At 57.9% G+C, this 12,791-nt stretch overlaps 1 protein-coding gene across 1 annotated transcript in view; it reads left to right on the forward strand.

Moving 5' to 3' along the window:
- Nucleotides 1-12,791, forward strand: part of GRM4 (glutamate metabotropic receptor 4) — a gene marked incomplete at its 5' end in the record, with an annotated part of 40,024 nt that overhangs the window by 12,512 nt on the left and 14,721 nt on the right. The window contains 3 exons of the mRNA XM_084275877.1: nucleotides 7,475-7,610; nucleotides 9,756-9,910; nucleotides 10,155-10,295. Of these exons, the coding sequence (XP_084132003.1) occupies nucleotides 7,475-7,610; nucleotides 9,756-9,910; nucleotides 10,155-10,295 (432 nt within the window). The remainder of the gene's footprint in view (nucleotides 1-7,474; nucleotides 7,611-9,755; nucleotides 9,911-10,154; nucleotides 10,296-12,791) is intronic.

Consider the following 12,791-nt stretch of genomic DNA (forward strand, 5'->3'; position numbering starts at 1 on the left):
CCCGCAGAGGTGGTGGGTACCAGCTGTATTTACACCTCAGCACCAGGGCCAGCAGCAGGGTGTCCCCATCTCCCCTCACACAGCATCTCCCCCTGACCCCGACTGGTGGCATCGTGTCGGTGGATGGGCAGATCCACCCTGCAGCCCTTTGGCTCTGCGTGTGTTGACATCTCTGCTGTCGCTGAGCCCTTGGAGATGAAGCACTAGATTTATGTTGATGTAATTTAGCTGGTGAGCACGGCGTGTTGTGCCGCGCGGCGTAATGTGCAGCGCTCGGCTCTGTAAAGAGGGCAATATTTCCAGCAAGGCTCCTTAGTCATGTGTCTGGATCAATTTTACACTGTCATTTCCCTCCCCCTGGTTGTTTTATCCTTCGCTGAGTTTTCTATATTTTTAGTTAGGAGGCTGATACATATTTGTGATGCGCTTGTCCGTCCCCATGTGACACTCATGGCTGGCTCCTTCTGGTTTCAGCTGGGTTCACCACTTTTGGTTGATGCATCAGGATGTCACCCCCCCAAAAAAAAACCAACCCACTCCTCCTGAGTCTTATGGTGTAAGTAAGCATTGAGTGGGACTTTGTGGCAGATTTGTAGCTGCAATCCTGGAAGCTGCTAATCCTGGTTATTTGCTGGAGTTGGGGTTTGTCTCATCCTTCCCCCTGCAGATGCCATCCCCATGGGCCAGCCAGAATGGGCAGCAGGATGATGCTGGTGGGTACCAGCCCCCCAGTACCCCCTGCTGCTGTTTGCAGGGAGTTTCCACTCTTTTCACCCCCTCCAAGCAAAATGTGCAGGAGTTAAAGCGAGTGACCTTCAGCCCCACGACTGTGAGGTGTGATGAGCGGTCGGGCAGAGTGGGACTCGCCATCCAGCTCCCTCTCCTCCCTGAGGAGGAGGTTTCTTGTGCAGTCAGCACTCAGTTACTGCGGCTCACCCGAGGGCTGGTGTCTGCTGCCAGCGTCTCAGCTCCCCAGCCAAATCCTCCCATCCAGCAGCCGGCACAGAACTGGATGGGTTTTTTGTGGCACGATGCTGAGCGCCCCGAGGGTCCCTGTTCTGTGGGAAGGATGGATTTTAGGTGAAGCTTTTCCTGTGGAGAGTTTCTGGTTGATAACACCGAGGGTGGTGGCATTTCTTTTCCCAGTGGGGCTCTAATGGAGCATCTCTGGGCAGGTCCTTTCATACTGTGGCTCAGGAGGGGTCCCTGGCACCCACAGGCCAAAGTCCTGGTTATACCCCACCCTGAGTTTCTGTGCTGGTCTCTGTCACCCCACCTCCTGCTGAAAAATCAGTGCCAGCTCTTGCTGGACGTGGCACCTCTTCATGCTAGATGGAGGTCACCGAGGCTGTGCTGCCATGGCTACTTTAGATGCTGAAGCTCTTGCAGGCTCCTCGGAGACAGAAATCACATTTCCTGGGTTATTTTCCTATTTGCTCCCCCCCATGCTTCTTTCCTTTTTGGTGTTGTCAAAACTCTGTACCCCAATTCAGACTGAAGGGAGGTGTGCCTCAGTTTCCCCACCTAAAACCCTTCCCTGCCTTTGAGCTGTTTGCTGGTGGCTGCAACATGTCCTGCAGGCTGGGACTGGGGAGAGCCAGAGCTGGACTGGGAGTGCTGGGCTGGGAAAATGCTCCCTCCAGCCCTGGGTCTTGCTCCTTTGCTGGCTAAAGTCTGCTCCTAACTCCACACCTTGTTTCTGCATCTCTCAGCACTCCCTTTGTTCTGTGTGAGCAGGGAGGGAGGCGAGTGGGGCTGGACAAAGAGGAGCTATTAGTTGTGGTTGAGGTTGGTGTGTGGGCTCTGGCTTGCAGCCCAAACTGGCTTTGGAGGCAGCCAGAGTCAATATTCCATGTTTTAATATCGTTGGGGTGTGCTGGGGGGCTGCATGTGGGCCAGGGAGCTGGGCAAATGCCGGCAGCTCTGTGGAGCTCTGCTGTGAGATGGGGTGAGATGGGAGACACAGCCTTGGGGATGGGAGAAGGGGAGTGTGTGCCCTGTGATGCAGGGTTTGGGCTGGGAGGGATGAGCTGAATGGCTATAAATGAGGGGCAAAGCTGCCTTTGCTTTTCAGAGTCATCTGACACCCCCGGGGTCATGGGATGAGTGAGGGTCGCTGCTGTGGAGAATAATCTCGAGCCTCTGACTGCAGAGCAGAGGATGGGGGGATGAGTGATACCCCACCTGAGACCCCAGGCTTGACCTGAGGACTTGCTTTCTTCCCCTTTCCTTTCCCCATTGCAAGTCCGTTAATTACTGGTTTGGCCTGGCCAGGCAGGTGACTGAACAGCAAGTGCAAATCACCGGGGTTCATAATGTCTGGTGAGATTTCAAAACACTGAAGAGCAGGGAGCCAGTTCCAGGGATGAGGCAGGTGACAAGTGCCAGGAGCCTCTGGCGATGGGGACGCGTGGTGGGGCTGCCTGATGCAGACCCAGGACCCACCTTCCCCAGATGGGACCCAGCTGCAAAAACATGGGGCTCAGGGACCTGCCACTGCTCCCTGCTCTGTGTGCCCAGGAGGGCAGGAGTGGGATGCCCACATGCAGCAGACTGAGCTGAGATCTGGCTGCACCAGGGCATGGTTTAGGGTGACAAAGGCACGTCGGTGTCCCCAAGCACACCCAAACTGGTAGTCAAGGCACTTTGCCAGCAGCAGGACTGGGAGTTGTGGGATATTGCAGCCTTCACACTGAATAATCCGGGTGTTGCTCTCATTAGGCTTCTGCCACCACTGAAGAGCGATTAGAGCCGGTGTGATGGGACCCAGGGCAGCTCGTTGGTGCTGCTGTTCTCCCTCTGCACAGGGTTGTTTCCTCATCGGCTTGTGTGCAGGTACCCATGGGATGTAGGGAGCCTTCCCCAGCTTGCAGAGCCACGTGTTGCTGCAGCGCTGAGGGTGGATGGACAGACAGATGGACGGGGCAAGCCCTTGCCCTGTGCAGAGCATCCCGTGGTTGGACCAAGGCGTATGGGTCTGATGATGGAGCTTCGCCTCTGCGAGGACAGGAGCTGCGTCCCTAACGACTTCTCCTCTAATGAGTCGGTTCCTGGAGGCTTTGAAGTGACATGAATAATGAATCCCGGGGCAGGGGAGCAGCCAGCCGCTTGCCAATTAAGACTCTGGGCTTGGGAATCTCGTTTAGATGGCTGGGGGTGAGGAAGGGAAGGCGGGGGGAGCCGTGCAGGTGCTGCCTGGAGACCACGGTGCGGTGAGGGGGACACGCACATCACCCTTCCCAGCACGGCTGAGCCTGGTGCCCCTTCTCCAAGGCAGCGGGGCTTGGCAGCCGCCGGCTCTGCGGGGAGCCCCCGGCGGAGCACTCCCTGATGGATGGTGAACGTTAGCGGCGGCAAACGCTTATTATCTACCTGCAATCAAGAGGGCACTTCAGCGTCACGCTTCCCGGAGCAGCTGCGCTCCCACCGAGCCCGTAATGGTGGAGATTAAACCCTGACCTGTGTTTGACAACACGCGTTAACCCCACTGTAATGAGCAGCGTCCCCGAGGGCCCCGCGGGGATGCCGGGGCGAGGGGAGGGGGTGGGGGGGAGGCTCGGGTCCTGCCGGGCTGGGGGTGATGCTGGCGGGAGGGATGAGGTGCCTGGGGATGGTGCAGGCTGGTGTTCGCTGCTGGAGGGGGTGGTATGCTCGCAGGAAAGCCGTACCCAGCTGGGACGGGTGCACGGGGCTGTTGGGGAGGGGTCTGGGTGCAGACCCTTGTGGTTTTGCCCCCCCAGGCCCGGGAGGGGGTGTCATGCTGGCCTGACCCTCCTGGCTGGTGGTGGTGGGATGTTTGGTGGGGCACGAATGCTGTGGCAAACCCTTCCCTTGGCAGAGCCTCTCCCCTCACAGCCCACTCGTGCTCGGGAGATGCTCTCTTGCCCTGACCAGCATCTGTGCCCAGACCTGCCTGCCTGGGATGGGCTGGGTGCTGCTGGGTGGTGGGCTTGTTATGGCAGGCAGCAGAGAAAGGGCTGTAAGTGGCAGTGCTGGGCACGCTTGGCCACCTCCTGTAATTACATCCCCACCATTTCACCCTCCCTGTCAGTCTCTGCTTCCCTGGATGCGGGCTGCTGAGCATTTCATCCTTGGCTCTCCCCAGCAGCGTCCCTGCGGTGCTGCTGGCTCTGTCATAGCAGAACCAGGCTGCCTCTGCTGCAGGGGCTCAGACTGAAAGTAGCTCCAGGTGCTCCTGGACCCCCTGGGGCTGCAGCTCCGTGTGCCTGGTTACTGCCCCTGCCCATGGGAGGTTTGGAAAGGGGCTCAGGTTGGGGTTTCAAGGCTGTTTCTTGTCGTGACTCCCCTGCATCCTGCGCTGCCATCCCAGTGACGGCACGCATGGGATCTCATCTGAGCCTCTTTAAGTCAGGCACCTGTCTCCAAGCTGTCTTCAGCAGCTGGCTGTGGGATGCTGGCCCACTCCTTAAGGCTTCCCTACTATTCCTGCTCCAATTTGGCCCTTTCCTAAAGCTGGAGGGGGAAAAGGGTCCCCGTTCTCACCTCCTGTGTGCTCCCAGAGTCAGACCCTGGCCCGAGGCAGGGAGTGATGCTGAGCCGTCTGCCCAAGGAGGGAGAGCAGGCGCTTCCTCCCCATGGGTGCCCTCCTCCCTTTGATTCCCTGCTTTAAAGGAGTGCTTTGACTAAATGGATTTTTCTGTGAAGACAGCAGGAGCATCGCTTGGCAAACCCCCTGCCCGCTGACAGAGCCCGGGGGCCATGAATAATGCAGGTGCTGAGAGCTTGGGCTGCTGGAGGTGAGCAGGGCTGCCCTGAAACCTGCAGCTCTGCCCACCCCAGTGGCTTCCCCCTGACCCCCCCCGACCTCTTTTCTTTTCATTATTGAGAAGTTTTCATTAATTAAGATTTTAAAAAACCCCAAAAGTTAGGCAGTGTTACCAGCACCAGTGCACAGGCTGGAGGTGGGTGCTGTGGGAATGGGGGGCTCCCAGACCCTCTGTGGGCTCTTACCTGGGCTGGGTTTGTGTTATTTCTAAGCCTGGAGAGCCCTGATGAGCTGGAGTCAACTGTCAGGTACAGACAGTGCAGCCAGGGGCTGTGGACACCCATGTCCATCCTTGGGGCAGTTTTCTCCTTGCATCCAGCCACTTTTTCAGGTCTCCATCTCAGCTTTCCCCTCACACTGACCTGGCTGTGTCCTGCTCACATGCTCTGCGCTCTCCAGCTGATGAGTTAATAAGATCCTCATTACATCCTAATTGCCTGTATCCTTTTTTTTTTTGTTACATCCCTCGTTAGTTTGATTTAATGGAGCTGCTGAGTGACTTGGTCATTTCTGAATTGCCATTGATTCAGTCTCCTTATTTATTTATGGGCCCCTCTCCTCTGCTACCCCTCTTGCCACGTGTAGGAGAAGATGGTCCCTGCCACAAGCTCACCCAAGGCCGCTTGGTCCCCCTGTGAGCTTGGTTTTGCTGAGCATCCTTCAGGTCAGGATCCCAGTGGTACCCCAGTGGTATGGGCAGAGCCAGCATGGGAGAGTCACGGGATGCTGGGGATGCTCAAAGCTGCTGCTCGAGGCGAGGGGAATAAAATGCATTGAGGGTGTCCCAGTGCATGCCCTTACTGGTGGGCTGGGAAAGTCTGGAAGCTGGGTTTGCTCTGGCTGTGCTGGGAAGGGGCCAGTGCTGCGTGCCCAGAGCCGCCGTGTCCCTGTGCCACACGCTTGTGGGTCCCCGTGTGTTCAGTGGCACACATGGTGCTAGGGCACAGCACACACCTTCCCGTGCACACGCCAGCCTGGAGCAGAGCCTGGTTGGCACGGGAGTGTCACCGTGCTGCTGCTCAGTGACACGAGGGGCTGTGCTTGTGCCAGCCCTGAGCCCTGGCTCCTGTGTGCACGCAGCCCCCAGCTCCGTGCCGGGGCTTTTGGAAGGCTCCTGTGTTTGCAAACTGCTGCTTTGGTTGGATTTTCTCCTTTTATTGCCATGGAAACTGTAATTAAGCTGCACTGGCTGCCTAGCCCGAGCCGAGTCTCTGGCAGCACGGCCGGTACCACCCTGGCCTGGCTGGGGGCTCAGCGGTGGCTGAGGCCAGAGCCCCCCGGGAAGGGACGTGCCCGTCCTGCCAGCGCTGCCTGCTGCTGCCTGTCTCGCCTGGCTGATCTGTCTGTCCAGGAGTCTGTTTATCCAACTCCCTCCTCTCCATCCATCTGGCTCCCCATATGGGAAACAAACAGTAAATTGGCCCAATTTCTTACCATAGAGGGGAAAAAACCCCACACAAACCCGACCCAACCCCCCCAAAAAGCCCTTCTCCTGCTGGGCTGCAGGGTGCTGGGGGCAGGTGATGCCCCCCCCGCAGCGGGTGTTTGTGGGGGGATGCTGTTACCCCCATCCCTGCAACCTCCCTTGCTGCGGGCTCAGCCCCATCTGCTCCCCCTGCTCTCTGTTAGGCTCTGAGGCACCAAAATGACCCCAGTTTTCCTCCCAGTGAATCCTCCCATCCCTGAGGCCTCTGCCTCAGTGCCTATCCCCATCCCATCCTCTCCCAGCTCTTCTCCCGGGCTGTAAACTGGGAATTCTCTCCCTGCCACCGTGTGCTAATTACTCTGACCTTTGCTTAAGCAGGGATCTTTCAGTGGCAGGCGAGGTATCAGCCGTGTCATTTACTATGCAAATTGAGACCATCAATTACATCCAGAAGGTCCCGCAATGTTTAATTTTCTCTCCCATCTCTCTTTTTATTGGCATCTGCAGAAATGCAGGAGCACAGGAGGGTTCTGCAGCTCTTTTGGAGCTGGAGGCTGGGAGCCCTGCAGCCATGTGTGGGGCCTCTTCCAATTACCAGGTTCCCCTTGTCTCACTTAATTTTAATTAGCTGCTTTTGCAATCACCCCTTGGAAAGCTGGGCTGGGAGCTTGGCGGGTGCCACAGGGATGGAAATAAAACCCTTTGCAGAGCCAGGTGTCTGTCTGAGGGTGAAGGGCTCTTGCTGGGGCTGCAGCCCATCATCTCCTCTTCCTGGGGGATGTTTTTGTGGTTATCTGAGCTTCGGATGTGCAGAGCCCCTCTGGAAACCTGGTCCCGGGCTGGGGAGGGACCAGTGCTCTGAGCTGACTGGGAAGGGGCTGTGTGTCTGTCCGGGGGCTGGAGCACGGTGTGGATGTGGCTTGAGGTGGCAGGTATGGAGAGGAGGGGGTGGAAGGTGGAGGGGAGCTGGGGAGATGCCAATGGGAGGTGAGGCGGCATGGAAGGGGTGGAGGCAGCGACCTGGGAGAAGAGGTGTTGTGGGGGGGGATTGGGTGTCCTGGGGGGCTGGGTGGTGGCCAGGGGGCTCTGGGGGGTGGGTTGGGGGGGTGGCTGAACCCCTCAGCATTGTGGGAGTGCAGATGAGGTGGGGAACCCCCTCACCCCGTTTGCCTGTTGTGGGGGTGAGGAGCACTGTGAGGAGGGTTGTCCTTGGAGGGTGGGACTCGTGGGGGTGTCTCAGTGCCGGGGTTCCTCTGCTCCAGGGGGGGTGTGCGTGGCCCAGTCCGTCAAGATCCCGCGGGAACCCAAACCCGGAGAGTTCGACAAGATCATCCGGCGGCTGCTGGAGACCTCGCACGCCCGGGCCGTCATCATCTTCGCCAACGAGGACGACATCAGGTGCGGAGGGGCTGCCCGGGCCGGGAGGGGGCTGGGGGTGGGACAGGGGCTCTGTGTGTGCTGCCGGCAGGGGCGTGGGATGGGAATGGTGGGAGCTGGGCACCCGGAGCTGACGTGCCTGCAGCGTGGCAGGGACGTGGCTGCAGTGAGGGCAGGATGCACCTCACAGCGTGGCAGGGACGTGGCTGCAGTGAGGGCAGGATGCACCTCACAGCGTGGCAGGGACGTGGCTGCAGCAGGGACCCACCAGCGCTGACTTCGGACTGGCCACCCAGCATCGAGCCACAACAACACAGAGCTCAAAGGAGGGAAAATCAGCTTTTTGCTGCCTCTGGAGATCCCTGCAGTCGTGATCTGGCTGCTTCACGCTGCTCAGGGATCTCTCCAAGCTGGCATGGGGCCTTGCTGAGCACCAGCCGTGGCAGGATCCAGTTGTGCTTTGCTGTGCAGCTTCAGCATGAAGACGAGTGGGTCTGGAGGGGGCACTTTGGGGACCCCCCTTTGATGCCTCACCTGCCTGGCTTGGCTGGGGATGCAGGGATGCTTTGAGGCGATGAGATGCTCCGACATCTTTGCAGCTCCAGTTGTTTATGGAGCAGAATGATTCACATGGAGCTACCCCTGATTTCCTAAGTACCTAATTTATTAATCAGCAAACATTATGTAAATGTGGGTAAACTGCGATTTCAAATCAGTTTACGTCGGGTGTGCAAACGCTCCACGTTCCTCTTTTCCTTCCTTAATAGAACTGTCTGCAAACCTGACATTTGTGCGGGTGTGTGGTGGGAAACAAGGGATTTACCTCGCTGTGTAAATGGCAAGCCCCATTAGCTGGGGTTTGTAAACATTTACCCATCCAAACAGGATTACATCCCATGAACAGGGGCTTACACACACACCCGCCTCGTGCTGGGTGAGCGTGGGTTTACCCCGGGCATGGAGACTGCGGTGATCCTTGTGCCAGCTGGGGCTGTGGAGCCTGGATGATGGAGTGCTGCCTCCCCTGAAACGGTCAGAGCCACGCTGCAAAGCCAGGCGGGCTGGGGATGGCTGTTGCTTGGATTTCCACCTGGCTCAGGTCAGGTGTAAATCATCCATCTCAGAAGAACGTCCTTGGTCTGTGCCAGTGGGGTCCTGCCCTGCACAGGGACTGTGGGCAGCTGGAGATGCTGTTTGTGCTCGGAGCGGGATGCGGGCTTTGCCGATGTCCCCCCCGGAGCTTGGGGCGACCCGGGATGAGCATGGAGCTGCCAGCACGGCTCTCCAGCTGCTTGCTGGCCCTGTGGCTCCCAGAGCACGTCTGCCTCTTCCCATCTCATCTCCACTCCACTCGAATGGGTTTTTCCCTTATCATACATTTGAAACCCCATCTGGACTGGGACTGATGGGCGCCTGATGGTGGGGGTGAGTCACAGACCAGCTTCCTCACCACATGGGCAGATGGGGACACGGAGCTGCCCTGAGCCCCCTCCCATGGGGCTGGGGACTCTCACAAGCCCCTGAAGGGCCAGCAAGCCTTGGGGAAAACCTGCCCAGAGGGTCGGACCCAGGAAAGCTTCCATCCCCCTACGATGATTTGGCTGAACTAAACTGCCTGGCACCGGCAGAGCCTGTATGTGTGTCTGGCTATAACGAGGGATGCTCAGCAGGATGGATGGCATCCCCAGCTCCCTGCTGCTGCTCAGCAGAGCCCAGTTTAGGTCTAGCCTGGGCACTGGAAGCACTGGCTGGCGCTCTCCCCTGGCTTGCCACACTGATCGGAGCTGAAAGCTCCTGTGCACTCCCCAGTGCTGCTGCTGCTTTTCCTGCCTGGTGCAGCATAACCTGATTTTTATTTCTTTTATTTTTTTTCCCCCTCCTAATGTTGGGTAATTAAGGGGGAAATTCAATTACCAGTCAGCAAATATGCAAATGATGTGGGAGAAGCAGCCTGCGTGCCCGGGCTGGGGAGGACAGAGGGTGTGGGAGCTGAGCAGCACAGTTGGCTCCTGTGCATCCACACACACCAGGTTGTGTCTGGTGCTGTCAGAGTGCCCGGAGCAGGGGATGCAAACGGCGCTGCCCTGTGCCAGCATCCCCACTTCCATGGGGCACGAAGCTGCTGCGGTGCCGGCGAGCGCCAGCGCCTGTCGCTTCTCTCTGCAGAAGGGTGCTGGAGGCGGCCAAGAGGGCGAACCAGACGGGACACTTCATCTGGATGGGCTCGGACAGCTGGGGCTCCAAAATCTCCCCGGTCCTGCACCTGGAGGAGGTGGCCGAAGGCTCTGTCACCATCCTGCCCAAGCGGGTCTCTGTCAGAGGTAAGGGGCTGCGCTCGGTGGGTTCCCTCAGCTCCCCCCTGGCTCGGCTGTTCCCTGCCATGGCATCCCCTTAACCTCAGGCTGTGGAGGGCTGTTTTGAGCGGGTCTTCCCTGAGGTGCTTTTCCAGCCTCTGGCTTTGCCCGAGTGGCAGTTTGGCCACAAACCCATTGAGCTCTTATAGACCCCATGGGCCATGGTATAAGCATCTGCCAGATCCCAGAGACTTCTCTTCCCCCCGGGCAGGTTTCGACCGCTACTTCTCCAGCAGGACACTGGATAACAACCGCCGCAACATCTGGTTTGCTGAATTTTGGGAGGAAAACTTCCACTGCAAGCTGAGCCGGCACGCGCTGAAGAAGGGCAGCAGCATCAAGAAGTGCACCAGTAAGAGCCACGGGGATGCTGCGGGCGAGCGGTGCTGTGTCACACGGGGGGTGTGGGGATGTGGGGGTGGTGACAGCCCAGAGCAGGCGTTACAAACGTTTCACTTGCTTTTCCCTTATGGATTTTCAGCTCTAGCCGTGTCCTTATTGCTCCAGAGCTCCCAGCCCAGCTTAGGGCAGCTACAAGGCAATTAATGCTCTGTGTGTGTGGTGTGCCCAGGCACGAGCATCATTTATTATTACTTTTTTTTGGAATAAGCATCAAAGCCAGGTGGGAATTTGGGGAAGGCTGGAGGAACACTGGTGCTTCTGGAGCTTGGGGAATGGAGAGATCGGTGGTGTGATGGAGAGCTGCTCACCGGCGTGGGCACTCAGTGCCCGCTGGGCTCGTGACAGCAGCAGCTCGCTTAAAAGTGGGCAGGAGCATTGGGCAAAAATGGTTTTGTGCATCCTGATGGGCTGTGTGGGATTTGGGAAGTGTGTGGGGAGCATTCAGTTTCTGTGTGCAATGGCACGGGCCTCGTGCAAAGGTCTCAGGGCTGCTCCCTCTCGTGAGCGCTTCTCCCACGTCTCCCTTCCCTTGGCCCTGGTTTCCGTGGGTACAAAGCCACCCAGATTTGGGGGCTTTGGGGCTGGATTCTGCACTGTTTCCCAATATCCTGACCACTGCCCCTTCTCATCACGTGCCTGGCAGAAGCACCATTGTCCCATGAAAGGCGTGAAGTCACTGGAGCATCTTTGCTCCCTCGCAAGCAGCTCCTTCCCCCCCCGAGCAGGTTAAACCCTGGGCTGGTTGCAGAGAAACGCAGTTCCTCAAGGGCTGGTTGGCAGCACAGGTCAGGATCTGCAGTGAGGGGGCGATGCCTGGAGGGAGGTGGATGCCAGGCACCCCACAGGAGGATGCAGGAATGCCCAGAGAGGAGGTGACAGTCCTGGGACACAGTGTGACTTGCTGGTGTCTGGTTGCAAACTGCTTCACCGATGTGGCCCTTGGCTCTGCCGGGACAAAGCAGCAGATTCCAGGCCCCCTTCTCACACCCCACGGTGGGTTTTTATCCGTTCCCAGCTACAAGAGGGCTGTAGGGATTAATGCAGTAAACAAGGCGACCGGGGGATCTGTCTTGCTGATAGTGCTGCTGCCGAGGCGATGCTTGGAGGCTGGAGCAGGTGACATGTTTACTGAGAGATGGGAGAGATTTACTGCCTGCCTGGCCCTGCTTGAGGACAGATAATGAAACCTCAGCAAGCAGCCTGACACGTGGCAGGACCTGGGGATGTCTGTGCGTGTCCCAGCCCCCGTTCCTTTGGGAGAGACATCTGTGGAAGCTGTGGCGTGCTGGTGGGAGGATGGAAAGTTTGATCACTGAGGGTCGTTCCCCCACCCCCTCCTCCTTTCCACTGCTGAGGACAAGAGGGATGGTGCTTCCACATCCTCCCCCTTCCAGGCATCCCCCAAACACCTGATGATTTGGGGACACCTCTCTGGTCCTGCAGGAGCTTCCCAGCCCTGCAGCTTGTGGCTAATGTGTAGGCATGAGCTTGGCAAGCAGCAAAGGCATCCAAGAAGACTTGTCCATGGCTTTGGGGAGCTGAGAGCTCCTGATCTTTCCGATTACATCAAGAAATCCCTGGCACCAGGCAGTGCACGAGCAGGCCCTGCAAACCGCTGATCTCTTCATCTTCATCATAATGTAGCATTTAAACAAGCAATATTTCAGGGCCAAGGTATTAAGTGGAGGCAGCTGAAACCACGCCGTGGCAAATGTCCTAGGAACTGTCTTTAAATTATCTGGATTTGTCAGTAAATAAATTATCTCCTGAGCATTTACTTGGCAGATAAACAGAGAGGGGAAGGAGCGTGTGATGTGCACGATGGAGCACATCACCTGCCCGTGCAGTCCCCAGGCTCCTGTTTCACACGTGTCCCGTTCGGGGCTGTTTTCTAGAGGGAATTGTACCAACTGTCCCCATAAGCTGGTTAGAGCCCAACATGCACAGAGAAATGCTGGCTTTTGCTTGCTTTTGCATCCTAAAAGCCAACCCAAAGGGTCCCACTGCTGAACAGAACTGCTCGTGGCTCTCATTGAGGGAGGAAGGTGAGAGGGGAAGGCTGGGTGCCAGGTTTTGGGGTGATTCCTGCTGGCAGCTGCTAGCGTTGCTCCCAAGACCCCAGCACCATGCAGGGTCTGTCTCCAGGCTGTCCTGCTGGGACCAGGATCAAGGCAAACCTGTCTTCCAGCCTCTTTTGCTGTAGGATGTCCTCAGCATCCTTCTCCACCTCTGAGCTCCCTCTGACAGGGTGCGTCCCCAGCCCAGCCAGTTTGGGCAGGATCCCACGGGTGCACCAGCCCCTGCTCACACCCCACTGCCCAGGCTGGGAAGGATCCTGTCAGCTGCTGCTTCGTTAGTAATTCACACACGTGTGGATGCAGATGGGGAGGTGCTGGGTGCTGTGAGGGGAGACGGAGGAGCCGATGGCAGCACTGGGTTTGCCAGG

Source organism: Gallinula chloropus, assembly GCF_964237585.1.
Source record: "Gallinula chloropus genome assembly, chromosome: 27".
Lineage (NCBI taxonomy): Eukaryota > Metazoa > Chordata > Aves > Gruiformes > Rallidae > Gallinula > Gallinula chloropus.